Source organism: Mastacembelus armatus, chromosome 7 (genome assembly GCF_900324485.2).
Source record: "Mastacembelus armatus chromosome 7, fMasArm1.2, whole genome shotgun sequence".
Classification (NCBI taxonomy): Eukaryota; Metazoa; Chordata; class Actinopteri; order Synbranchiformes; family Mastacembelidae; genus Mastacembelus; species Mastacembelus armatus.
Genome location: NC_046639.1, coordinates 862,007 through 888,899, shown reverse-complemented (window position 1 = coordinate 888,899; position 26,893 = coordinate 862,007). Strand labels below are relative to the sequence as shown.

Genomic DNA, 26,893 nt, shown 5'->3' with positions numbered 1-26,893 from the left:
AGTTGAATTCTGTGCTTAACCAGACTCATTATTTGATTAACACACCTCCCACCTTTCACCTGTGGCACCTCTCCAGGCACCAACATCTGCAAAGACAACAATGGCGGCTGTGAGCAGCTGTGTCTTTACCGTGGCAACGGGGAGCGCACCTGTGCCTGCGCTCACGGCATGCTGGCAGAGGATAACCGCGGTTGCCGCGACTACGACGGATATCTGCTGTACTCCGAGCGCACCATTCTGAAGAGCATCCACCTGTCTGACGAGACGAACCTCAACGCACCAATAAAGCCGTTCGAGGACCCCGACCACATGAAAAATGTCATCGCCCTCAGCTTCGACTACCACGGCGGTGGAGGAAAGGGATCGAACCGCATCTTCTTCAGTGACATCCACTTTGGCAACATCCAGCAGATCAATGATGACGGCACCGACCGCAAGATAGTGGTGGACAGTAAGTCCAGAGTCATAAATCACTTCTTTTCCTCACTTGTCACTGCAGCCAGCTCTTTCCCTCTACTCTGTCTGTGCACCCTCTCATTTTGTCATCTCCTTTAATAATTGAATGTCGTCCCTCGTCCCCTCGACGCTGTAAACAGCCATCATCCCGCGTTATGAAAACACAAGCACCCAGGAGGATTCGCTGTAATGTACACACAGCTGCAGCTTCTCAACTAGAGGAGACTGACTCACTCAGGCTAACCCAACTGAAGTAGCAGCAACAAGCACTTTGCTTGTTTCAACACTGTGGTGTCTTTTAAATCCAAATGATTCAAGAACAGGTGGTTGAACTTCATCCATAAAATAAATGCAGCACTGTTTTTAGCACTTTAGAAGCTTTGGTTGTTTTAATATGAAAGACAGAAAACAAGTAAAGTCCTTGGGATTTGTTTATTGACATGTTTTGAGAAGATGGTAAAAATGTTAGTTTCTGTACGTTTTCATCCACTGAATAAAAAACTATACGATTAGGAAGAGCTGATCCAGAGAGGAGCATGTCAGTGATGACACTGTGTGACAAAATGAGTCATTCAGTTTATAAGCAAAGTTAGTTATGGGTGTTTTTTAGTAAGACACAGCATTTTATCTAATGTAATACCATTTAACAATGGAGGATTATTGCATTCAACATTATCATGTGTATTGATACTGCTCCGGGTGTGTGTTCACTACTGTGTGTGTGTGTTCACTACTGTGTGTGTGCACTTGGGGATGGGTTAAATGCAGAGCACAAATTCCGAGTATGGGTCACCACCATACTTGGCTACACAAGTCATACATATATACACATACAGTAAAATATTGGTAATAATATCACAGCCCCACTTTTAGACCTATTAACTAGACCTAACATCAGGACTAAGTAAGTCTTTTCCTTCCGGTCAGAGATTCAGGTTTGGTCCCTCTCTGAGCTCGTGTCCAGCTCAAAGGTCTGAACCATGTCCCTGCCCGTCACATGAGGACAACTAACCAGACGGTGCGTGCACCAGGCCCAGTGCACTCTCCACAACTTTTTCAAGTCTTGTCTAAACTTCTGAGACATAAAGCCGTACAGTATAGGGTTTACCACTGCTGCTGAAGAGGACAACAGTCTGACCAGGATGGCACCGGTCTTGTAGCCAGAGGAGCCTGTTATGGTGCCTCCAACGAAGGAGAACATGAGGGCATAGGAGGGCAGCCAGAGCAGAGTGAAGACCAGGACCAGGAGAGCTGAGGTGTGAGTGACCTGGCTCTGGTAGCGCTCCAGCTGGGGAGCTTTCCCCAGCAGCTGCGCATGTCGAAGAAAACAGTAGATCTTGGCGTACATCAATACAATGGTGCCCAGGGGTAAAGCAAAACCAAACAGGAAGAGGGCGATGCTGTAGACCAGTTGGCTGAAGTCAGACAGGAAGGCAAAGCAGTACACGGCGCTGGACACGGTCACTGTACGGAAAGCAAACTGTGGCACCCCCAAGGCCGAGGCGGGGACCCAGAGCAGGACTACTGTCAGCTTCATGCGTCTGTGCATTCGCAAACGGTACGCCCAGGTGGGGTGGACCACGGTGAGGTAGCGTGTCACAGCCAGAGCTGCCAGGGTGAAGACTGAGGCAGTGGAACAGGCCACACTGAGGAAGCTGATGGCTTTGCACATTACGCTGCCAAAAGGCCAGAAGCCCAGGGTGATGGCAGAGGTGTGGAAGGGCAGGCAAAACAGCATCAGCAGGTCAGCAGCGCTCAGAGCCAGCAGCAGCGTGTCTGTGCCGTGCGGGGGTCGACTCTCTTTCCTCTTCCTGCCATTAAGGATGGTGATGACAAGGGTTTGGCCAACAAGGCCAGTCACCAGAATTAACCCGTCCAGGACGGTCACTATGGTTTTAATCGGAGCCTCATCTGCCGAGTGCTTTTGGCCAAGGCTGCTGCTGTTTACTTGCTGCTCCAAAGTCTCCATGCATTCACGATAAGAGTCTATAGAGTAATTAATCTAATGGCCTGTTAATGTGAACCATCAGAGCAATACGCTCACAAAGTGTCTGGGCGATACGTCCGTTGGCTCCATCTTGTCTCAAATTGTATCGGGGCCCCCAGAGCGATAGCAGTTAGGATCTTACTGGTCAGTTCACCGCAGCACTGACATTTATAGTCTCTCTCTATTTTTAGTTTGTGTGTGGAACTGAAAACTTGTCCTGCAAAAATGTGCCGTCCATCATTATGTGGTCAAGTTTGATTTCCAAGTGCCCAGAGATAGTTGAGTGGTTAGAGCTGCTGCGTCTTGAGGTCCAAGTGGTCCCGTTTCTGTCTGCGACTCTTACTGTGTTCCAGATGTTTTTATGAAATGTAAACTGCTTGTTAGAAACGCTCTCTTAAAAGCTTTAAACATGTTACGCTGGTACCCAGTTCAAATATGACCTTAGAGAGCAGTCCTTGTATGTTGGCTGTTCCTTGGCTGCGTCAGTATTTCCTTTGGGATCCAAAGATCAGCAGTTTGGGTCAAACCCCGAGAGGTGCCAGCCCAGCGAGTACTCTAGGGCTGTATTGATTCCTTGAAACCAGGCAACGGCAGACAAATTCACCCCAGTGCTAAGAACTGTCGATGCTACTTGATGCTAAGTGGTCGTCGCGTCAGCAGGGATTTCCATTTAGAAGCTCTCAGAGTTTTATAGCCCACACACTCCAGCAGCTGAAGGACGGCTGGTCAAATAACATGATATTCAATAACAGAAGCTTAAAAGTGAAACAGAAACAAAATCTTTGTAATTCTAATGTGTCTCTCCTGTGATCATGAGGAAGTCGCTGTTCGGAGAGGTGATGGTCTTCCCAACAGGTTTTCTCTGTTGTTTGCTCAGTAACCAGGCGCTGACCGAGGCGAGGGGAGGGTTGACCGCTGCTTGAACCAAATGTATTCACCCTGTACTGTGTGAGATCTACCTTTAACCCAAGACCATGTGACGTAAATGTGCCTTTGTTTGCACGACTCTGGCGTTTTAGTTGTGTTTACATTGTTTAACGAGGTATTCGGCATTAAAATGGTTCTCCATTAAGGTTGACTGTGGCACCTATTCATCTGTAACATGTATTAAAGGGCAATTATTGACTTCTGAGCCAAGAGCAAACAGGTGTGTGTGGAGTGTTCAGGGTTTTATTGTGGGAGACAAGTGGTCATAAATGTGGTTGCTAGCGTGGCTAAGCACAGATAGACGTCCGCCTTTTCCATGATGTTGCGTGTTGGATGGGCAGCATCAAACTACTACTGTTTGACCTCTGACTGGGGTCACAGGGCAAAAGGACCACAGATATCAAGAGCAGCTGTTTTATCTGTGCCGTTCATGGCTGACTTCCTCTCCCTGGCTTTGGTCCCTAAAGTGACTCAAGCTGTTCCACTTGCAGTTTTCTTCCCAGAACAAAAAGTCACCCTGAGTGAGAGCATCCACAGGGAGCTGTATTTGTATGTGCAGGCAGCCGGCCATGAAATGACAGGATGATACAGGCTCTTTAAATTCTCTCCAGGAACAGCAGGCCTGGTAAACACTCAGATCTGCGTGGTACCTCTTCCATTCCTTTCATCTGTACTCACGTCTTTTTGCCTCAGTGTTTCACAATCAACGAGCTGATGTGGGAAAAAACGTATTCACCAATTTGATTTGTCCTCATTAAGGCAAGATGTGATATTTTTATAGTTAACTACAGAGTGTTTGTACTTTTTAAGCCTTTTCTTGTCAACAAACAGAAACTCCAATCCAAGTCATGTACTCAGAGCCTTGTTTCTTATGCGTCTCGCAGATGTTGGGTCAGTTGAGGGACTGGCGTACCACCGTGGCTGGGATACCCTCTACTGGACCAGTTACACAACCTCCACCATCACTCGCCACACCGTGGACCAGAGCCGCTCTGTGGCTTATCACCGCAATACTGTGGTCACTATGTCTGGAGAGGACCACCCCAGAGCCTTTGTGCTGGACGAGTGTCAGGAGTGAGTCATTAATGTTGAAGTTTAAAGGGCCCAGTGTTTCTTTCTTTGTGAGCAACAGATTTGTTTTGGTTCAGGCTTCCATGACGTCTGTACCAAGACGTTTTGGGAGCTCCCACTACACATCGTCATGCTTGTCCTGTCTTTGTTCCAACTACAGTCTGATGTTCTGGACCAACTGGAATGAGCAGGCTCCCAGCATTATGAGGGCCTCTCTGAATGGAGCCAATGTGCTTGTGATAATCGGCAGTGACATTAAAACTCCCAACGGCCTAGCCATCGATCATCGCGCTGAAAAACTCTACTTCTCTGATGCCACTTTGGACAAGATTGAACGCTGCGAGTATGATGGAAGTAACCGTTATGTAAGGCGTCTTTTTCACTCTTATATCTTCAGAAACATCAAACATTTGACTTTAGTTTTAAGTTCTTTCTGGGCAATTGTGCCTAAACGTTTGTGTTTCAGGTCTTGTTGAAGAATGAGCCCGTCCATCCCTTCGGCCTGGCCGTGTATGGGGATTACATCTTCTGGACGGACTGGGTGAGGAGGGCCGTCCTCAGGGCTGACAAATACACGGGGGGAGACATGAAAGTGCTGCGCGCCGACATCCCTCAGCAGCCGATGGGCATCGTTGCCGTAGCTAATGACACCAACAGCTGTGAGTATCATACGCTGCCTTTAGTGTAAAGACTATTTACTGTAGGTTGCTCCTCACGGTTGCATCATTCCAGTTAGGTGTGATTGTTTTGTTTTGGTCCATTCGTTTTAAAATACCTCAGCATCTAGCGGATGGATTTCAGGACCTCGGCCTCGTTAACTTCCATAAAAAGCTGATACCCCAGCTGAACTGTTAACGGCGTCCCGTGGTTAGATCAGTAACGTCGTGCTGGGCTTCCTGTCAGTGATATGTTACGCAGGTTGAAAGGTCTCCTGTGTGATCCAATAATCCTCAGGTGAGTTTTCTCCTTGCCGAACAAATAACGGCGGTTGCCAAGACCTGTGTCTACCCACATCTGATGGACGGGTCAATTGCAGTTGCCGTGGAGACAGACAACTACTGGAAGACAACACCTGCTCTCGTAAGAGACCCTTTTTGGATAAACCCCAACAAAGTCTCCTGTTAGTTAAACTGGTGACTATGACTCAGCTCACGTGTCTCTCTCAGCAGCGCTGAACATGTCCTGTGGGAGTGTGGATGACTTTGAGTGTGGAAACGGGGACTGCATTAACTACAGCCTGACCTGCGACGGCATGGCCCACTGCAAGGACAAGTCTGATGAGAAGCAGTCCTACTGCGGTGGGTTTTCATGGGGCTATGACTGGTCACCAGTCAGGTGTTTTAGATTGGGAGCGACTTAGAATAAATGCACCGGTGCAATAAATTATTATTATTAGACGAGCAGGTGAGTGAGGGCTAACGTGTGACTTTAGTGTAGTCGAGGAAATTAAGACCAGCTGGGATAGAAATGTACATTTGGAGCTATAAACTATAATCAGTTTAATTCCAAATATGAAGTTTCATTTATAGGATAGTTAACTGTTGAACTATGCCACATTTGAAATATGCAAACTCTGAACGCTGCCTTTCCTCAACAGCTAATCGAATTTGTAAGAAAGGCTATAGGCGCTGCATGAACGGCCGCTGCATTGGCCACCAGTTCTGGTGCGATGGTACTGATGACTGTGGGGACCATTCAGATGAGCTGCCCTGCAACAGTGAGTCGTTTTGGTCCATTTTAGCACTTTTGCATTTAAAGTCTTGGTGGTTCTCATTTTTGTTGACCGAATCCTAAGGTCAGAAATCAGGAAGTTGACTTAATGAGGGTGTGCTTGCTCCTCGTGTCTGCGTCCTACAGTGACCCTGTGCAAAGTGGGAGAGTTCCAGTGCAAAGATGGAAGCTGCATCTCCAACTTCAGTCGCTGTGACCAGGTGGTCAACTGTGAGGATGCTAGTGATGAAATGAACTGCCGTAAGGAATCTAATTTCATGTCCCTGCTTTATTCAGGAGAGTTTTTGAAAATATTTAATGGGATGTTTGGTGCTCCAGTAAAATCTTGATTGATTTTAAGATTTCTAATATGGTACTTAAAGTAATTCTTAAAAGCTTTTCCTGTTCTTCTCAGAACCCACTGACTGTTCCCGTTTCTTCCGCCTGGGAGTGAAAGGAGCGTCGTTCCAGAGCTGTGAGAAAACCACCCTGTGTTATCTGCCCTCATGGGTGTGTGACGGCAACAATGACTGTGGAGACTTTTCGGATGAGAGGAACTGCCCAGGTCGGGTGCTGAGCTTCACCCCCCTGACCCGATTTCAGCTTTTCTTACATTGTTAGAGATCTTACATTCTGTTTCTTCTGTGGTCTTGCAGATAAGAGGAAGCTTAAATGTCCAGTCAACTTCTTCGCCTGTCCCAGTGGTCGCTGCATTCCTATGAGCTGGACCTGTGATAAGGAGAATGACTGTGAGAATGGAGCTGATGAGACACACTGTGGTCAGTTGTTCTCTTGTGCCGAGTCGTTTCTGTAAATCACACCGTGAAAACCAGACTGTTTTTCTTTAGGCTTTCCACTGCACATGGAAAAACATGACTTATGCCTACGGTAAAGTCATTTCTCCAAAATGCTGAGCTTTCTCTGCCTTCGTTCACAGACAAATTCTGCACATCCACCCAGTTTGAGTGTGAGAACCACCGCTGCATTTCCAGTCACTGGGTGTGTGATGGCTCGGATGACTGTGGTGATGGTTCTGATGAAGACCAGAAATGCAGTAAGTGACGCGTTACTTGCACTTCATCCGTGTAAAAATACTGTCTGCCACACCCAGCGCATGATACTGATTGCTGTTATATCATCATGTCAACTTTCCCATAAATGTTGTCACAGAATCCAAGACCTGCAGTCCAGAGGCTTTCCAGTGTCCTGGCTCCCACATGTGTGTGCCTCAACGCTGGAAGTGTGACGGAGACAAGGACTGCCCTGATGGAGCTGATGAGAGTGTCAAAGCTGGCTGCAGTGAGTGGCACAGTTGCCAAATAACCTCTGTCCTCTTGATTAAGGGAAAATCCACAGGAAACACTCCAGGTCTGTGTCCACTAACCAGCGTGTTTTTGTTCCGCTCCAGTGTACACCAACAACACGTGTGATGCCAAGAATGAGTTCATGTGTCAGAACAGACAGTGCATCCCTAAGCACTTCGTGTGCGATCATGACATCGACTGCTCCGACGGCTCGGACGAATCCCCAGAATGTGGTGAGTGTGTGTGAGACGGTCAGTAATTATCTATGTTGTACGACCAACGGAGCTTGAGGTTAATACTGAACACACACTCTTGTCCTGTGGTAGAATACCCCACATGTGGCCCAGATGAGTTTCGATGTGCCAATGGTCGCTGCCTCCACCAGAAGAAATGGGAGTGTGACGGAGAATTCGACTGTCCGGATCGCTCTGATGAAGCTCCCAAGAACCCTCGCTGCACTGACTCAGGTATGCATCATCTTTAGAACGTTATTTCTGTTCCAACACGATAAGTAGTCCAGTAAGAAAAGCTGTAGCTGCTTCTGGTTTCAAAGTGTCTGTGCTTCCAGAGAGGACGTGTAATGAGACAGCCTTCATGTGCCGTAACGGGAAGTGTCTGAATGAGACTCTGCTGTGCGACCGCAACGACGACTGTGGCGATGGCTCCGACGAGCTCAACTGCTTCGTTAACGAGTGTCTCAACAGCAAACTGAGCGGCTGCTCGCAGCTCTGTGATGACCTCAAGATTGGCTATAAGGTTGGCCGCTGTGAAGCGTCTTCTTTACAAATACGAATAAATCACCTTACGTCATCAACTTCATTACTCACTTTACTGGCCAAGAACTTACATCTTTATTACTCATGCAGTTATTTCAAAGACAAATTAGTTGCATGCTGGGAATCATTGACTTCAGGCATCGAGTTGGACAAGAAGATGTTCTTGGCCTCCTGCTTTACAGGAGACTGCACTCTGACTGAACTCTAATATCTCAGGCTGTGGGTAGAGCTTCTTTGATGAACAACAATTTGCACATCAAAAGGATTCATACTGTGCACATGGGGGGGGGGGGGTGATATTATTGCAGATTGAGTGTGTACTTTAGTTCATACATATAATTGTACTTAACTTCACTGCAGAATTTCCCTGGTGTGTGACTCCCTTCATGCATATGGCAGCTTATATACTGCAAATATGGAGTAATGGAAAATGAGCATGTTAGAGATGTTTTAAAACACAGATGTGCTTATGAGAAGTGAATCTTATTTTGACAAGGAGGAAGTGTTTCTACCTTGCCTTGTAGTGATGTTCATGACACGTATTTTACAAACACACTGCGTATCTTATCTTTTGCTGATGCTGTCTGTTGTTATGCACTTTGCAAATGAGATTTGTAGCTTTTTATGCAGCTTATGATTTTTGATGAAAGGAAAAATCTGACAGGTTTTGATGACAGGTGGTGTCACGTCCTTTTAATTGGTGCGAAGTGCCAGAACCTGCAGGTTGTGAGACTTTGACATATATCCCGTGTCTTTGTTCTCACCAGTGCCGGTGTCATCCGGGTTTCCAACTGAAACGCGATGGGAAAACATGTGTGGATATAGACGAGTGCACAACCACCTACCCGTGCTCTCAGCGCTGCATCAACACACATGGCAGCTTCCACTGTCTTTGCGTGGACGGATTTGAACTCAGCCCCAATGACCCCACCATCTGCAAGTCCACATCCGGTAAGGCATGCATATATGCGTGTTTTGCATTTTGCTGTTTGCTCATGGACAAGTCAACCCTGTAACGTATGTTTTCTGGTATTGATATTTGTGTGCAGAAGAGGAGCCCTACTTGATCTTTGCCAACCGGTACTATTTGAGAAAACTCAATCTGGATGGTTCGAACTACACTCTTATAAAACAGGTGAGACGCATCGGTTCCCAGTTTAAACTCATGACAGAGAACAATGTGAAGTTCTTTTTATTAGCTCTTCATACACCTGCTGATGTTCTAACTGTCTGTGTTTCAGGGTCTGAACAATGCAGTGGCGCTGGACTTTCACTATGCAGAGCAGATGATTTACTGGACAGATGTAACCACTCAGGGCAGCATGATCCGGCGCATGCGAATGAACGGCAGCAACATGGAGGTCAGCGGGAAAATAAAGCATCTTTTCTTATTAGAAATTTGAGCTGTTCTGATACTGAAACCCGATGGATATTTGGTACAGCCATCACATTAATCATAGTATTTACTCCTCGTCATTGTTTAACCTGACTGAACTGGCAGGTATTGCACCGGACCTCTCTGAGTAACCCTGACGGGTTGGCGGTGGACTGGGTTGGTGGGAACTTGTACTGGTGTGACAAAGGCAGGGACACAATTGAGGTGTCGAAACTGAACGGGGCCTACCGGACTGTGTTGGTCAACAATGGCCTGAGGGAACCTCGTGCTGTGGCTGTGGATGTACGCTATGGGTAAGAAACACAGCTTTTATTAGTCTCCAAAAAACTGTGGCGTTTCTTTACGAGTCACTGTTGTGTAACTGTAACACTATTATTAATACCCTGCTGGTTAGGTATCTGTACTGGTCTGACTGGGGTGACAGCCCCCACATTGGGAGGATCGGGATGGATGGCACCAACAGAAGTGTCATTGTGGAGGATAAGATCACTTGGCCCAATGGACTAACCCTGGATTTTATCAATGACCGTATATACTGGGCTGATGCCAGGGAGGACTACATTGAGTTTGCCAGCCTGGATGGCACCAACAGACACACAGGTAGTGTACCAGTGCACACGCAAACACAAAACGTAACCGATGGGTTCCAAACTCTGCTGTGTGTATTGGCCTAGATATTGGTATGTAGAAATATCAAATACGTGTGCCCGCTGTCTGAATGTCAAATAAATACATGCACGTACTTGTTTGGGAGCAACAGAGCACAGACAGGCAGGTCAGATGGGATTGTCTGCTGGGCTGGAGTCCTGCAGCAGAGGCCCAGGGGACAGAAACCCTGAATAGGGAGATTGTTCTGATCAGTGTGACGTCTGCATAATGCTCAGTAGTTTAGCACAGTCAGTACAATAGTTGATATTGTCAGCCCGTAAGGGGGCATTTCCTCCCACTTGTTAAGCTCTGTTCAGCACATATAGAAAGCTATGGCATCCCATCATTTTACGACCTATGAATGTACGTCATCTAAAATAGTGGGTGCAATACAATCTACAAGCTCACTTGCAAGAAAGCATTGTACAGTGAGTGCCCATCCGACAGTGTTCCAGGAAGAAAGTCTGCAGCAGTTAATAGAATATAAATTACTGATTTTGTTGGTTAGAAACCAAAACATCTGACTTATAGTCTTATATTAGCTATACATGCACTAGTGTGGCCTTGTGTGTGTGTGTGTGTTTGCAGAACAACAGGTTTTCACTCAGATAAGGGCAGACTAAAGTGCACTTCACGCTAATCTGATAATGTCAGTTCACTTTGAATTTGTCAAACTGCTGCTTTTACGTGATTATTCTTGCATGTGCCATGTACGTGGGCTACTGCTGTGAGTAACGGGAGGTGTTTCAGCCTCGGACACTGGAACCACATGACGTGACACGAAGCAGAGAAAGTGCAATTAGAGTGTAAAGCTCAATGAGGCATAGAGGCCATTACATGACACAGAGATATGGTGGAGCCGCCCTGCCTCTCTCACACTAACAGCTTAACAAGGGTTTGTCTCTGGGATACAGCAACATCACTGCACTTGATAGCTGATTGGTAAAATCACTACGTTTGGTCAGTTAATTTCTAGGACACTATAAAACTTTGGGACACGTTATGAATGGAATGGCATTTACCTGTTTCTCATATGTTCCTCCTCCACCTCTCATACAAAGCTGTTTCATGTAACAGAACTTTTTTAAGGTTGAAAATATTAGAGAAGAAAAAGGTAAATGTTAGTTAAATTTTACTGATTCACTTATTTTCCCCTGAACATTTTGATTTACACAGTTCTCAGCCAAGACATCCCCCATATCTTTGCCATGACTCTGTTTGAGGAGTACATCTATTGGACTGACTGGGAGACGAAGTCCATTAACAGAGCTCACAAGACTCTGGGTACTAACAAGACCACCTTGATCAGCACCCTGCACCGACCCATGGACGTCCACATTTACCATCCCTATCGCCAGCCTGAGGGTGAGAGACTCACAGCAGGAGATGCAGTAGGAATGGATGTGGTCATTTTAGCAGCATTTCAGCAATAGTGCACCTTTAATCACATGTAATTACAGACCAGGTGTTACCTCCCAAACTGTGCATGTGAAATAAAGACGCTTGTGTGTTTGTTTTTGCTGTGTATTAAGTAGTTTTTCCTCTTGTATTGAAGCACATAACAGTAAAAGCAAAGCCTCTAGTCTAATAGAGGAATGTCTGAACAAGAGCCAGTTGTAGGAAATGTATTCAGATGTGATGATTCCTATTTTAATCCAAAGTTTCCTAAAACATCAGCCAGTTTAATATATACGTCCCGTCCTTTCATCTCTGCCCTAGTCCTCAACCACCCCTGCCAGACCAACAACGGTGGCTGCAGTAACCTCTGCCTCCTGTCCCCTGGCGGAGGGTATAAATGTGCCTGTCCCACCAACTTCTACCTGGCCAATGATCAGCGTACCTGCATGTCCAACTGCACAGCCAGCCAGGTAAGGAGGCTGTGCAGACATTATCAGTGTCAATGTGCCTTAACAATCGGCTTTTGATATTTGTTCTGCTCGTTGGATAAACGTGTTCTATTGAGTTCTCTGTTCTCTCATCATTCCGATTCATCTCTTTCTTGCCGTTGTAGTTTGTGTGTAAGAACGACAAGTGCATTCCTTTCTGGTGGAAATGTGACACGGAGGACGATTGCGGGGACAGGTCAGACGAGCCAGCAGACTGCCGTAAGTGTTCCAGACCGACAAGTAGAAATCCTCGAACATGCTACTGCATATGCATGTACCCGGGTTCAGTTCTGACTCAGCATAAGGGAGGGTTCTGCAGAAATACTGCAGTGTAACTTCACTGTGATCCTGAAACTCGGACTCTTCCTTCCTTCACAGCTGAATTCAAATGCAGACCGGGACAGTTCCAGTGTGGCACAGGAATCTGCACCAACCCTGCCTACATCTGTGACGGAGACAACGACTGCCAGGACAACTCTGACGAGGCCAACTGTGGTATGTTTCTCCTTTTCTGTACACTTATTAAAGCAACCTCAAATAATTATCACTTAATAATGTGTACGATCAACAGCACTGGCCACCTGTGCCACCATCACTACTTTAATTTCTGACTGGAATCATATGTTTTTGTTTTTGTGTGTTCGTTTGTCCTCAGATATTCATGTTTGCTTGCCCAGCCAATTCAAATGTTCCCACCCAAGCCGCTGCATCCCAGGCATCTTCCGCTGCAATGGCCAGGACAACTGTGGAGAAGGAGAGGATGAGAAGGACTGTCGTGAGTAGAAGCTTCATCACAGATATCATGTGACTCTGGCATCTCAGTGTTTATTCCACACAGTCACTAAAAGCCTGTGATTCCATCCAATAGCTGAGGTTACATGTGCACCCACCCAGTTCCAGTGCGCCATAACCAAACGCTGCATACCTCGTGTCTGGGTGTGTGACCGTGACAATGACTGCGTGGATGGATCCGATGAGCCCGCCAACTGCAGTACGGCTCTCTTCTTTACGTTTTGCTGAATCGGACTCATCCTTATTAGCTCTCTGTGTAAATACCTCCACATTTTTCCCCCTCCAGCCCAGATGACTTGTGGCGTGGACGAGTTCCGATGTAAAGACTCAGGACGCTGCATTCCTGCTCGCTGGAAATGTGACGGCGAGGACGACTGTGGCGACGCGTCGGATGAACCAAAAGAGGAGTGTGGTAAGAATATCTTCCCTAGGTGTCTGTGGCACTGGCCTGTTTTAGGTTTTGCTTTTTGCTTTTTCATACTTGACAATAACCTTCCCTGTGGATCGTGCAGCTGAGAGGACATGCGAGCCGTACCAGTTCAGGTGTAAGAACAACCGTTGTGTACCGGGCCGCTGGCAGTGCGACTACGACAACGACTGTGGGGACAACTCGGATGAAGACAAGTGTAGTGGGTGTCATTTTTTAGCTTGGAAACTGTGGCTTCATACTCTATACATTATCATCATCCTCTGCTGTCACTTACACTCATGACCAGACCTTCTCCACTGGTAACAGACTCACTCTGCACGTTTAACATGTGACCTGCTTTCTAAATCACTTGTTCTGTGCTAACAACCACCGACTGTCTTCTGATGCATCTCACCTCATCGGTATTTGTTTCATTTCATTTCATACTGTCCTGTTGGCCTGAGCTAGAGGTAAGTTTCTCCACCTACATACGTGCACCGCTCACATGTTCAGTGTCAGCTCTCTGCTGTGTCTCTCCAACATGTGAGAGTCTCTGCAGGCCGAGGTCTGATGTTGTTCTTTACCTTTAAAACACCGACTTACTGAGCTGCTTTCATTCTCTCACATCACCTCCTGCCTTGTCTCCAGTCGTCTGTGTCCTGGTTTAAAACTCAAGTTCTTCATCCGCTTCACTCACAACTTCACATCACAGGACTAGTTGTGGTGATGGCTGGAAAGAAAATGAAAAACTGTGAGATAATCATCTTGGCATCCATCTAATTTAGTCCATTTTAACATAGTAATGAAAATATGTAATCCAGAAGTGACAGGAAGCCGAACTAAGGAACTTCCACGTTTACCTGCTGAGGTGACCTGAGAGGTGTGAGCTGTGTTACAAACACTGTTATGTGTAGTGCAGGTGTAAGTGTTGCACCAAAGAAAGACGTGATTGCAGCTGATTTGATTTAACTGAGATAATCTGTGAAATAGTTTTACATGCATCAAACCTAAAATGGCATGTGACAATCATGAACATAGGCAGGAGAAGAGGGCAGGGTCAGTATCTTTATACGTATTGGACAGTGTGATCTTGTGTGTGTGTGTGTGTGTGTGTGTTGTGGGCCGTCTGATGCTGTTGTCATCAGTAATGAACCTTGGTGTTGTGTTTCTTGTGCAGTGCCTCGACAGTGTTCAGAAAGCGAGTTCGCCTGCACTAACGGCCGCTGTATTGCTGGGAGGTGGAAGTGCGACGGAGACCATGACTGTGCTGACGGATCTGATGAGGTGAAATAATAATAATACGGGGTCAAGAAAAATCTGAAGTTCTCTGGGAATAATGGTAAACTGTACGTGTTTAGTATTCATCTGTAAATATAAAGGCTAATCCTCGGCTGTTTCTTCAGCACGGCTGTGATCTGATGTGTGACAATGACCAGTACCAGTGTAAGAACGGACACTGTATCCCCATCCGCTGGCGGTGTGACGCGGACCCTGACTGCATGGACGGCAGTGATGAGGAGAATTGTGGCAGTGCTGGTGAGTGTATGTCTTGAACGGGACCGTCTTTTTTACTTTAATGCTTTGTTTTGTTCTTGCACGGCGTGTGCCCGGACCTGTCTGGTCTTGGAAGCCAAGCAGGGTCGTGCCTGGTCAGTTCTTGGATGGGAGACCACCTCGGAAGATCAGCGGGTTGCGTCAGGAAAAGCATCCACCATAAAACATGTGCCAAATCAGTCATGTGGATCAGTTGGTCCGCTGTGGCGTCCCCGAACGGGAGCAGCTGAACAACGTCTTGTTTTTACAGTGTATCAGACCAGTATATGAACATAAATAGAAACTGAGATGAAAGAGACAGAAATATGTGATTATGATTGGAACAAAACACAACAAGCCTAAACACCATGAAACATGTAGTGACAGTGTGATGCAAAATCCCAACATTAGTAAAAATCCCTTCCTGTTTCTCCCTGTTTCTCTCAGCTGGTCGTCACTGCCCTCTGGATGAGTTCCAGTGCAACAACACTTTATGTAAACCTCTGGGGTGGAAGTGTGACGGGGAGGACGACTGTGGGGACAACTCTGATGAGAATCCTGAAGAATGCAGTGAGTGCAGCGTCTGACACACACAAAAGGCTTTCAGTCATCATCTGTTCTTCTGAGCTCTTTTCATTCTTCCGCTCCTTTGTGCCTCTTGTCTTATTTCTCTGTTTGGCTGCTAGGGAAGTTCCAGTGTCCGCCCACCAGGGTGTTCCGCTGCCAAAACGACCGCGTGTGTCTGCAGGTGTCGAAGAGGTGTGACGGTGTCAATCACTGCGGTGACAACTCAGACGAGCTGAACTGCCGTAAGTTGTGGGGTCAAAAATTCCTGCTTTTCTTCGACTTTGCTGAAGGTGCTGGCTGACCTATGTGCATGTCCATGTGTGTCCTGTCTTACATGTCTCCAGAGGCCCCTCCAGCTGTTCCCACATGTGAGAAGGATGAGTTCCTGTGTGCCAACGGCAGATGCATCAGCTCCACTCTGCGCTGTAACTTCTTTAATGACTGCGAGGACTACGGTTCCGACGAGATCAAGTGCAAGACAGGTGCCTCATCTTTCAAAACTGCCCCCAGGTCTGAGGTTTTCAGTCTGCTAACTCACCCTTCACCTGTTGCCTGCTTGTCTGCAGATACCAAACTAAATGACTGTAGAAGTAACAGGACACAGTGTGGTGATGGAGATGAAGCTCACTGTGTCACCAATGGCACAGACGCCTTCTGCTCTTGCAAACCAGGATTTCAGAAGACAGGATACCGCACCTGCGGAGGTACGCGTGCAGAAAACACAGCACATTACGACAAATCATTTAAAATCTACGGGGTGTTTTTGCTATGGATGCAGGTAGCTAGGCTGCATTTGTTTTATGTTTTAATTTGTTTTCCTTTCTCTGTATTTTCTCAGATAAGAATGAGTGTCTACAGTTTGGAATCTGTTCCCACATCTGCAACAACACCAAAGGCTCCTACAAATGCAGCTGCCACAAGTACTTCACCAGGATCAACGACACCTGCAAAGCTGACAGTGAGAACCAGAGCTTGAGCTTTTTTACACACTGATTTTCCTTTGAGGTGATATTTTTAAGATCCCATCTCCGTCTTGTGTTTTCCTAGACATGAACAGCAGTCGACAGATTCTCTACATAGCGGACGACAATGAAATCCGAAGCCTGGATCCTGGCATGCCCAACTGGCGCTACGAGCAGACCTTTCAGGGCGATGCCAGTGTGCGCATTGATGCGATGGATCTGCACGTCAAGACAAACCGCATCTTCTGGACCAACTGGCACACGGGCCGCATCTCTTCCTACGAACTTCCGGGTCCGTCCACGTCATCCTCCTCGTCCAACTCTCACCGTAACCGAAGGCAGAGTGAGGGCAGGATCACCAACCTGCAGGTAGAGCTTTTCAAATGTGTGCAGAAACACAACCCTCCATTTTACCATTACACATACAACACACACAAATGTGCCTCTTTCTGCCTGTATCCAGATCAAAGAGCTGAAGATGCCTCGGGGTATAGCGGTGGACTGGGTGGCTGGTAACCTGTACTGGACCGACTCTGGTCGAGATGTAATCGAAGTGGCTCAGATGTCAGGCCAGCATTGCAAGACCCTCATCTCTGGCATGATAGATGAGCCTTATGCCATTGTAGTGGATCCACAGAGAGGGTAAGAGACAGCACTGAGCTCTTTTCTGCTTCTGTCTTGTATGTTTTCTAACTGTGTTTTTAAACTGTGTTTTCCTTCAGTACAATGTACTGGGCAGACTGGGGGAACCACCCTAAAATTGAGACGGCTGCTATGGACGGCACTCTGAGACAAACTCTAGTCCATGAGAACATCCAGTGGCCCACAGGTCGGTATTGACTGACTTGTCAGAGAGCAGTCAGGTCACCATGCATGTTGCTCTTTGTTTCACACTGACAGATAAACAGACTTGTCACGTCTTAATCTACAAGCCCCGTCTGTTCTGGCTGTGCAGGTTTGGCTGTGGACTACTTCAACGAGCGCCTTTACTGGGCAGATGCTAAACTCTCAGTGATTGGCAGCGTGCGTCTGGATGGCTCTGATCCTGTCATTGCTGTGTCCGGCATTAAAAACAGTTGAGTTCCTTAACCGCTGAAAACAGAACCGTATGAAACATAAATGTTTGGAAGGTTGACGTTAACATTTAACTGCAAATGTTACTCTCTGTTTTCTCATTTGCAGACATGCTCCATCCATTCAGCATAGATATCTTTGAGGATTACATATACGGGGTCACATATATGAACAACTTTGTCTTCCGGGTCAACAAGTTTGGCAAAGGCACCATGGAGAATCTCACCACAGGCATGAACCACGCCACTGACATAGTCCTGTACCACCGTTACAAGCAGCCGGAGAGTAAGTGCCAAACACCGTTTCCTCGTTTGTCCCAGGTTTTTCCTCACACGCTCAGTCTGGAGTGACTTTTCCACCTACAGTAACTATTTTAAACATGCAGATCATCTGCATAGAAAAACACATAAGATTGTTCTGTTTATTGATGCAGAGCAGTTGTCTCACTGCATATCTTGTCTCTTTGTGCACCAGTGACTAACCCATGTGACAGGAAGAAGTGCGAGTGGCTGTGTCTGCTCAGCCCGAGCGGACCAGTGTGCACCTGTCCTAACAACTACGTGGCGGATAATGGCACATGTACAGAGAGGCCGAGCCCCACCCAGTCACCATTCTGTAAGTTTGCAGACCTACTGTACAGTACGCATGTATGCATGCTACACATAACAGTGCACGCATAGATACGTCTGAGCAGTAAACGACTGTATCCCTGCTTTCACATTAGCACATTTCTGGGTGATTAACATCTCACTATAGAAGTGATGGTTCATCATGGGTTTCTCCTCTGCAGCTCCTCCCTCAGGGCCCTGTGATATTCAGTGTCAGAACGGTGGGAGCTGCTTCCTCAACGCCCGTCAGGTGGCAAAGTGTCGCTGCCAGCCCAGCTACACCGGGGAGAGATGTGAGATCAACCAGTGCAGAGACTACTGCAAGAACGGAGGCACCTGCACCGCTTCCCACACAGGTGAGAGCACAACACATAGATAATCGATCAATCACCTTCATTCAGACTGAAATATATCAACAACTGTTGGTTTGATTGACATAGAATAAATGATTTTGGATGTCTGTGTATTGTCTCTACCTCAAAAACTGCTGGATAGATTAAGCTGAACATTTGGCACACATTTTCAAGATGCCCAGATGATGAGTCTTAAAGATTTTTTGATAATCACCTGACTTCGCATCTAGCACTGCCAGTTTTCCCTTATCCAGTGATACATCTCCACATTCCCTCAATGGAGTTCGTAGAGAAATTAATTGTCCCCAATCGACGAATCATACTCATCACAGCCTCAGTAGTGTTTTGTGTTTAGTAGCAAGTCTTAGCTTATTAACCTGCTGTACCTGTGTAACATCTGTGTAACATCTGGAGTGTTTATTAGTAAGAGCAGTAGACAGAGGGCAGGCAATGTCTCACGTCTATAGTAGTATTTCATTTATACTATTATCGTTACAATAAAACTGATAAATAATTTGTGGACAGTATTTAATTCCACATGGTCTTAGGGTCCCAGGTTATCAAGATATGTAGCTGCAATCTTTGTGGAAGCAGTTCATATTCATATTTCCCTTGTGTTTTAGGTGCTCCAACCTGCAGATGCCCTAAGGGTTTCACAGGGCCCACCTGCAACCGCCAGACTTGTCAGAACTACTGCCTGAATGGGGGCAACTGTTCGGTCAACATGGGCAACCAGCCGACCTGCAGCTGCCCGTCAGAGTACCAGGGCGACCAGTGCCAGTACAGTACGTGACAACACTGCAGATTGTGGATAGATGATTGAGTTTGTCAAATATTTTGCCTTCTGGTGTGCAGCACTTACAGAATGTGGTACATCTCATGCATTGCCACAAAAACAAAGATCCAGAATTCTAGCTGCCTGCCCAGCTGAGGCATGACAGTTTGACAGTTATCTGCACCTTTCACACCTCTTCCTTCCCGTCATCAGGTAAATGTGAAGGGTACTGCCAGAATGGTGGAACCTGCTTAGAAACCTCCAACAGGACCAGACTGTGTCTGTGCCCCACTCAGTACATCGGATACCAATGTGAGGTAGACAAGTGTCAATTCTGCGGAACGGGCAAGTGTTTGACGTCATCCTCGGGGGAGGTTTCCTGCAGGTGGGTGCACTGTGGGACATGGACTCTGCACAAAATAAATTAACCTTAGACTTTGTAAATATCTGTTAACATTTATTTTGGACTGCTCTGTGCTGAGTGGGCAAGGTCGAACGTGAATCTATGCACATCACCATCTACAATAACTGGAACATTGCACCCATAGCTGCTCGTTGTATAACCATGGGCGTTGAAGCTGCTATAAATGGACTCTGTTCAGAGGAATCATGGAGGAACCTAATTGTTCTTTTTATATGTGTGTAGCTGTCCTAACGGTCAGACCCAGCCCAGCTGCTATTCCTGTTTGGACTACTGCACAAACGGACAGTGCTCAGTTGACACTCGCACGCTGCTGCCTCAGTGCAAGTAAGACATGAAACCCACCCCCAGACCAACCCCGACCCCAGTTAATGACGCATTCATATAATTTCCACATCCTCTTCTGTCTGTCAGGTGTCCTGTTGGATGGACAGGATACAGATGTGAAGTTGCAGCTGCATCTGTGGATTCTTCAGCTTCCAGTGGAAGTAAGTTGCACTTACTCCAGAGAGTCCAGACAGTCTGGTTAGTAAAAGGTGCACATTGGTCCTGTTGACCCATATTATTTACTCACCCACAGGTAGTGCCTCCATAGTCATCCCGGTTCTGCTGCTGTTGCTGGCACTGCTGGTGGTTGGTGCCATCTTGTGGTACAAGCGGAGAATGCGTGGGTAGGTTCTGGTTTCAGCAACTTGCTACTTACACGTGTTCACTTTTCATCTGTTCCTCACACCTGTGCTATCTAGCCTCTCTTCCTCTCTGACCTTTTGATAACCATCTATTTCCTGTCTCCCAGGTCTCTATGGCCAGGCAAATCTCGTTCTCAGTGCTCGCGGTAACTTCATAGGCTTACACGTTCAGCTGTCCCATCCCTTCCCTCACATCCAGTCAGACTGAACATGCTTTTCACCTGTCCTTTTGTCCATTCTGTTGGTTGATGTAAAATATGTCTGTTTTGTCCTCGCCTGCCAGCTCCTGTTTGCCTCCATGGAGTTTCCCACTCAGCAACACAGGAACCAACTGACTCTGAAATAGCTTTGCCACTGATGCACGAACTGAACAGTTTTGTCCTCCTTAGTCTCCATACCTTCCCTTGTTTACATGTCTGAATGTTAGGCTCACACTGTGTGTGTGTGTGTGCATAGTAAAATTGTGCATCTATGAAAATGTTTAAATGCTTGCAAACAGATGAATATTTGCAAAGTGAAGAACCAGCATTCTCTGCAAAAGACATGCTGCAGTCTGTTCAGTGGGTGTGATCAAATGGACTTTTGAGAATAAAAAGCACATTTGACTGTTTTTAATGTCAGTTTGTATGTAGCTGGTGCTGAGCCAGTGCTTGGCTTTATACCTTCCAGCCAATTTGGGGTTTCTCCCATAAATAGTTCATCTTGATCTGTTGTTTAGATGGTTAACAAGTCTGTTTATCTTTGTCTGCCTGCAGTGCCAAAGGCTTCCAGCACCACCGAATGACAAATGGAGCGATGAATGTTGAGATCGGAAACCCTGCCTATAAGATCTATGAAGGAGACCCTGACGATGATGCTGGGGAGCTCCTGGATTCAGACTTTGCTCTGGACCCAGAGAAGGTAACGCAGTTAAAATCAGTCTTTGTTTAAAGGGTTTAAGGTCTTCACTTTCTATACTGACAGAATTTTCATCAATCCCCATACGGAGATTAAAACCAACAATGAATTGGTAATTAGTCTGTGCCATAAATCATAGCTGTTGTTTTAAAACAATTAAAATCTGAGAAAAACACAGCTGGAAGAAGCTTTTGAGGCCTCTAGTCAGGTGCCAAAAACCAGGTTTCCGTCCAAGGGAAGGATACAGTCCTTTCGTCAGTGCTGACAAAAGGGACCATTAGAACCAGACACAGCAAACAGAAACACATGTAACTCACCAAATACCAAACTAGTTCTTGTTGTGACTAGGATGATCTGACCCTTAGGTGAGGTATCAGATGCAGTCGATGCTTCCTTTACATTTAAAAGAATAGCCTCCTTTCTCATGTCCTTTGAGTCACCGTGTCATTTTCTTTGCGCCACAGCCCACCAACTTCACCAACCCGGTGTATGCCACCCTGTACATGGGCGCCCACAACAGCCGCAACTCTCTGGCCAGCACAGATGAAAAGAAGGAGCTTCTGTCCCAGGGCGATGAGGACATGAGCGACCCTCTGGCGTAGAGCTCGGCATGTATTGAACTCTGCCGACATTAGGCTGCCCTGTCCCACCCAGTGCTGAGCCGACGAGCTCTCTCATCTTATGCCTTTACCAACTGAAAAGAAAAGCAACAAAAAAAAGCGAGAACACTGTATAAAATGTATAAAATGAAGGACTACTTTTTTTAATTGACTGCAGTATTATATTTTGTTCTTTGACAAAAAAAAACCCTCTAGTGATGAAAAAGGAACCATTTTATAGACATTTATTCAGTTCTTTTCAATTTTGTTCACCGCCTCCTCACGAGTCGCCCTCTCCTCTCAAACATATCGCCACTACCTCTGTGCAAACGTAAAAGATAGAGATACAAATGGCAGTGGAACAATTTTAATTTTTTATTTTTGTATGAATTGTATAGGGGGAAAAGAATATTGTTCCATCCTAGAAAACATCGCCAAGTCTTTTGAGAAGTGTCCGTTCTCACTATGAATGCTTCCTGGATGCCGGAGCGGCTCAGTCTTTCTCATTATGTGCGTATGTACGTTTGCTGCTGGAGGTCGAAAGGGAAAAATGAGAAGTTGTTTAACTGCACATGTACAGGTGGTGGACTCAGCATCAGACGTGTGTCTGCTCTGCTGTCTCAAAGATTCAAGTGATTGTCTTCTATCTCCTTGCACAGACTAAAGTTATATATATATTTGCATATATATAAACCTATTAACAAAGTGTCTTGAGAATATACCCAGGAAGACAAACATCAGTAACAAATAACAGTCTGTACTTTTTAGCATTTTTTCCTAAAGTCATTGTATAATTGACATAGTCTGTGTCAGTAATGAATGAAATAGCAGTGTGAGTGCGCTGGATGAAGATGATTGTAATAAAAGTCCACATTCCAGGATGAAAAGTCTGGGATGGATATCCGTGGCCTTGGTTTAGTCTACTGCAGGACACTCTGGGCAGGAGCTGGATTTTGCTCTGAAACTGTTATAGAAAGTGTTTGGGGTTTTTTTTTTTTTTTTGGGAGTGACGTCAAGCTTCTGTGAATTTCCAGTCATCTGCAATCTGCAGTGAATAAGTAGTTGAGAAAGGTTAAATTGAGCTTTTGTTGCTTGTCTATTGATTGTAAATGTACTATCAGGAAAGGCCAGGGAGACCGTTTGATGGTATGTACTTGTATGGGAGACTGAGATTTCTTTTTTTTTTTTCTCTTTGTGTTGTATGTAATGATATGGACACGTAATTTAGGTTAATGCTCATTGTTAAGTGCATTCCCAGGAAGGAGACTGATTTGCTTCCTGATAAGCATTCCTTTGTTAATTCCTTCGCCTTGCTGCTAGCACTAACCATCTGTCTGATAGCCTGGTTTTAAGGTGTTGTTCTGTCTCTCACTGCTCACCATGCAGCTTCTAATTGAGTTTCGCTCTGCATGGTGCTCTCACACACACATCCTAGAGGAGACGCTCTGGATTTGCCCCTCACTTGTTAACAGTATTCATCACTTTATTTTATTTTTTATTTCTTACACCCGGCTCTGTTAGGTTTTCACCAGATCACATAAATTAGAACAATCGTTTTCAGTTGGAGAAATTCTTTGGGTGGCAATAACCCACATGGATATTTGTGGTTCTGATTGTTTTGTTAATGATTCCATTTCTTTTTGATATAAGAAATTAAATGGATTTTTATAGTAGAAATGTACAGTGCGTCTGTCTGTCATTTGGAGATGGAGAGGAAAAGCAGCGCGTTATTTTTTTTCTTGAGTGCGTCAGGAATTAACATTGGATATCCTCAAAAGTACAATACAAATAAACATGAACTTGTAGAAACTGCTCGAGTTGGATGTTGCTTCGTCAAAGAAAAACCACCAGCTTTTGATCCGTCCTCCGGCCCTGTAATGACAGTCTTTGGTCCTGGTAGTTACATTATTCATCTTGTTTATTAAACAGGAAGTGTCATCTTTCAGTCAATAGACAATATCATGGATCATTTTTTTCCAAAAGTAAATTTCTTGCTTTGAATGTACATTAAAGAAATGTTCGATCAGAGAATAGTGTCGTATATAATGTTAAGCCAAATTAAGTAGTGTGAAGATGTATGCTCCCTTTTGTGCCAACGCCATATTAGAACAGGCTGTAAGTTTCAACAGTTATTAGGAAACTGATCATCTCTTTTGAGACAGGATTAAAAAAAGCTTAAAACATTAGACCTTATAGGAACAGCAACATCCTTCATCCATCACCACGTCTGTAGCAGGTTCTTAAACAACAGTCCATGTGGACTCTTCTTCATTCGTCACTTCCCAGCGCCACTCGGTGTGACAGAAAGTGTTGTCGAGGCGTATAACATTCAGTTTTTAACAGCTACTTGGACAAGGCACAAAGACAGAATGACTCTAACGTCAGCTGTTACGAGCTTAAAGACACTGATGAATAAAGAGGTAAATAAAAGTAGAATCTTAAGATTATTTCCTCCTTACCCTCTAGTTGTTGTGTGCCTTCAAAGCTGGAAATATCGACTATTGCATATCGTCAGTAATAAAATGGTAAAGTTATAGTACAAGGCAATTAAAAAATACAATCTTTGACAAATGAAAGTCGTAAAAAAAAATAATATATGGCTGATGCATGAGAAATAACACTGTTTACACAAAAAAGGCACTTCTTAAACAAAACATTAGATATTCGAGTATTTTGGTTTGTCTAGCATCCAAGAGAACCAGTACTTTAGGTTTGTGGGCGAAATCGATATAAACCATTGTCAATATTAAATCTTGATCGAATGTGTTGACTTGGCTTAATGTCAGAAAGCAGTCCACAAACCTCTCATAATATTGAAGCCTCTCTGTTTCTTGGATGAAGGTTTTGGGAGTCTTCAAGGCAAACATCCCAGCAGCAGAGATGGCATCTTCCTTTGGCTGCCTCCCAGTCTAAGTCCTGCTGCTGTGACTGCATAATCTGAGGAAATTAACGGGCTTGGGAATAAGATCCACATGTTGGCAGGCACTTTTTTAGCAAAAGCACCGTTCTTCCTGCTTTATGGTCCACCAGTCGTCACCTCACATGTGTGAATGCGTTTGTCCTCCAACTGGTCTGGCTCTCAATGCCAATAGGGCAGGGAAAGTCATATGATTGAAGTGAGAGAGGAGTAACCCACTGTGCTTCTGTAATGATGCCTGCTCATTTTAAGTGGCTGTAAAGGGCCTTCATAAATAAATAAATTACCAAGCTAAAACAAGGGCTTTGTCCTGTCCTCCCTTTCCAGTCTTTGTGATCTGCAGCCTCAGGGATGAGATGGACCATCAGGACACAGGGAGGAAGGTTATAATGGGAAGGGGAGAATAAGTGATGAATAAGTGGTTTAGGGTCTCTTCCAACCGCTCCGGATCAACGCGTCAGCTCGCAGGAAAGGCTGGTTTCGGAGATCTGTGAGTAGGCATGGAGAGAGGGGTCAGAGGGGGGACACACATGTTAGAGGACCAAGAGGTCAAACTGCTAACGTGCTCCTAGTCAATTTAACTTCTTTTTGCTTGTGCAGTGCTAACACTGTTTTAATCTAGAAATGCGAGGAACACACAGTTGCCAGTTTATTAGGTGTCTATTACTTCCTCAATCATATATATACTGTGTATATGTATATATATATATATACTGTAATACTGGTTAACTGAGCTAATAAAATGGCAACTCAATTTATACAGTAGTATAATTCAGTCAAACAATCATAGATAATAACATTTGCAGTTAACCTTTACTAACTGTGTTAGCAATAAGGACAGCACAGATTAAACACTGAACGACACATTCCCATAGCCTTGCATTTCGACTGGTAGCAGTGATAAACAAAACAGTGAAATTCAAAGCTTTGGGAAAGTAGTAAATGTGAAATTATGACAATGCAGCAGTACAAAAAAAGTACCCAGCACATTAAAGTTACAGTAAAATGGTCAACGAGCTCTTTTGTGAAACAACAATCCAGAGGCCTGTGCTACTAAAAAAGAGTTAAGACTTTTAAGAAATTTCTGGAGTGATACTGACTCTGTTCGCGTACATCGGACTTTATGTACGTCTGTTCGCGTACGTCCGACTTTGTTTATGTACGTCTGACTTTATGTACGTCTCTTCACGTACATCGGACTTTGTTTATGTACGTCTGTTCACGTACGTCTGTGTTCGCGTACGTCGGACTTTGTTTATGTACGTCTGACTTTATGTACGTCTCTTCACGTACATCGGACTTTGTTTATGTACGTCTGTTCACGTACGTCTGTGTTCGCGTACGTCGGACTTTGTTTATGTACGTCTGACTTTATGTACGTCTCTTCACGTACGTCGGACTTTGTTTATGTACGTCTGACTTTATGTACGTCTGTTCACGTACGTCGGACTTTGTTTATGTACGTCTGACTTTATGTACGTCTGTTCACGTACGTCCGACTTTGTTTATGTACGTCTGACTTTATGTACGTCTCTTCACGTACGTCGGACTTTGTTTATGTACGTCTGACTTTATGTACGTCTGTTCACGTACGTCCGACTTTGTTTATGTACGTCGGACTTTATGTACGTCTGTTCGCGTACGACTGAAGGTGTTTTTGCTTGCTCACTTTTGCTCACTGTGTTCGCGTGCGTCCGACTGTTCGCGTACGTCGGACTTTGTTTATGTACGTCTGAGTGTTCGTGTACGTCCGACTGTGTTCGCGTGCGTCCGACTGTTCGCGTACGTCCGACTTTGTTTATGTACGTCTGTTCGCGTACGTCTGACTGTATTTGCATATGTCTGTGTTTGTGTACATCTGACTGTTTTTTTCTTCAAGAGCCTGTTGACCAAATAGCTGTTCAGCACACCGCGGATGACAGTTAGCAGAGACAAAACATGGCGGACGTTTTTGACAGGTGAGAGGTAAATGAACACTGGACAGCATGCAACACATGTAAGGGAGGGTGAGGGGGTGAGGATGATAAAATTATGGTTTAACACTGGAAAATAATGTTATGAAAATACTGCAGGGGCAAACACTGAAATTAAACAACTGATTTTGTGTTTTAATGGCTGTTGGGACAAGTGATACTG

General features: G+C 45.3%; 2 protein-coding genes across 8 annotated transcripts in view; one reads left to right on the top strand and one right to left on the bottom strand.

The window, feature by feature from the left end:
• Positions 1-23,521, top strand: part of LOC113145297 (low-density lipoprotein receptor-related protein 1-like) — an 80,465-nt gene extending 56,944 nt beyond the window's left edge. Inside the window, exons 41-89 of one of the 3 annotated variants that reach the window (XM_026331853.2) lie at positions 77-451; positions 4,255-4,444; positions 4,602-4,806; positions 4,908-5,100; positions 5,396-5,521; positions 5,608-5,739; positions 6,039-6,158; positions 6,299-6,412; positions 6,567-6,716; positions 6,808-6,930; positions 7,089-7,205; positions 7,322-7,450; positions 7,560-7,688; positions 7,782-7,922; positions 8,024-8,211; positions 8,999-9,182; positions 9,281-9,366; positions 9,473-9,592; positions 9,733-9,920; positions 10,022-10,227; positions 11,452-11,640; positions 11,995-12,143; positions 12,287-12,380; positions 12,540-12,656; positions 12,817-12,936; positions 13,030-13,152; positions 13,240-13,365; positions 13,466-13,582; positions 14,540-14,646; positions 14,766-14,898; positions 15,343-15,465; positions 15,582-15,704; positions 15,807-15,944; positions 16,029-16,166; positions 16,301-16,420; positions 16,510-16,793; positions 16,888-17,066; positions 17,147-17,253; positions 17,380-17,499; positions 17,607-17,783; positions 17,973-18,113; positions 18,289-18,462; positions 19,083-19,244; positions 19,448-19,619; positions 19,881-19,982; positions 20,070-20,143; positions 20,236-20,326; positions 21,100-21,244; positions 21,706-23,521. In XM_026331853.2, the coding sequence (XP_026187638.1) occupies positions 77-451; positions 4,255-4,444; positions 4,602-4,806; positions 4,908-5,100; positions 5,396-5,521; positions 5,608-5,739; positions 6,039-6,158; positions 6,299-6,412; positions 6,567-6,716; positions 6,808-6,930; positions 7,089-7,205; positions 7,322-7,450; positions 7,560-7,688; positions 7,782-7,922; positions 8,024-8,211; positions 8,999-9,182; positions 9,281-9,366; positions 9,473-9,592; positions 9,733-9,920; positions 10,022-10,227; positions 11,452-11,640; positions 11,995-12,143; positions 12,287-12,380; positions 12,540-12,656; positions 12,817-12,936; positions 13,030-13,152; positions 13,240-13,365; positions 13,466-13,582; positions 14,540-14,646; positions 14,766-14,898; positions 15,343-15,465; positions 15,582-15,704; positions 15,807-15,944; positions 16,029-16,166; positions 16,301-16,420; positions 16,510-16,793; positions 16,888-17,066; positions 17,147-17,253; positions 17,380-17,499; positions 17,607-17,783; positions 17,973-18,113; positions 18,289-18,462; positions 19,083-19,244; positions 19,448-19,619; positions 19,881-19,982; positions 20,070-20,143; positions 20,236-20,326; positions 21,100-21,244; positions 21,706-21,843 (7,199 nt within the window). In that variant the 3' untranslated portion in view covers positions 21,844-23,521. The remainder of the gene's footprint in view (positions 1-76; positions 452-4,254; positions 4,445-4,601; positions 4,807-4,907; positions 5,101-5,395; positions 5,522-5,607; positions 5,740-6,038; positions 6,159-6,298; positions 6,413-6,566; positions 6,717-6,807; positions 6,931-7,088; positions 7,206-7,321; positions 7,451-7,559; positions 7,689-7,781; positions 7,923-8,023; positions 8,212-8,998; positions 9,183-9,280; positions 9,367-9,472; positions 9,593-9,732; positions 9,921-10,021; positions 10,228-11,451; positions 11,641-11,994; positions 12,144-12,286; positions 12,381-12,539; positions 12,657-12,816; positions 12,937-13,029; positions 13,153-13,239; positions 13,366-13,465; positions 13,583-14,539; positions 14,647-14,765; positions 14,899-15,342; positions 15,466-15,581; positions 15,705-15,806; positions 15,945-16,028; positions 16,167-16,300; positions 16,421-16,509; positions 16,794-16,887; positions 17,067-17,146; positions 17,254-17,379; positions 17,500-17,606; positions 17,784-17,972; positions 18,114-18,288; positions 18,463-19,082; positions 19,245-19,447; positions 19,620-19,880; positions 19,983-20,069; positions 20,144-20,235; positions 20,327-21,099; positions 21,245-21,705) is intronic. The other 2 variants (XM_026331855.1, XM_026331854.1) reach the window with 2 other exon arrangements.
• Positions 23,522-23,740: 219 nt separating this feature from the next.
• The window catches only part of fmnl3 (formin-like 3), a 30,713-nt gene continuing 27,560 nt past the window's right edge, over positions 23,741-26,893 (bottom strand). For all 5 annotated transcript variants that reach the window (XM_026331858.1, XM_026331857.1, XM_026331860.1 and 2 more), the window contains one exon: positions 23,741-25,245. Coding sequence is in view for 1 of the 5 variants with exons in the window: in XM_026331859.1 (XP_026187644.1) it covers positions 25,181-25,245 (65 nt within the window). In the remaining 4 variants the exon portion in view is untranslated. The remainder of the gene's footprint in view (positions 25,246-26,893) is intronic.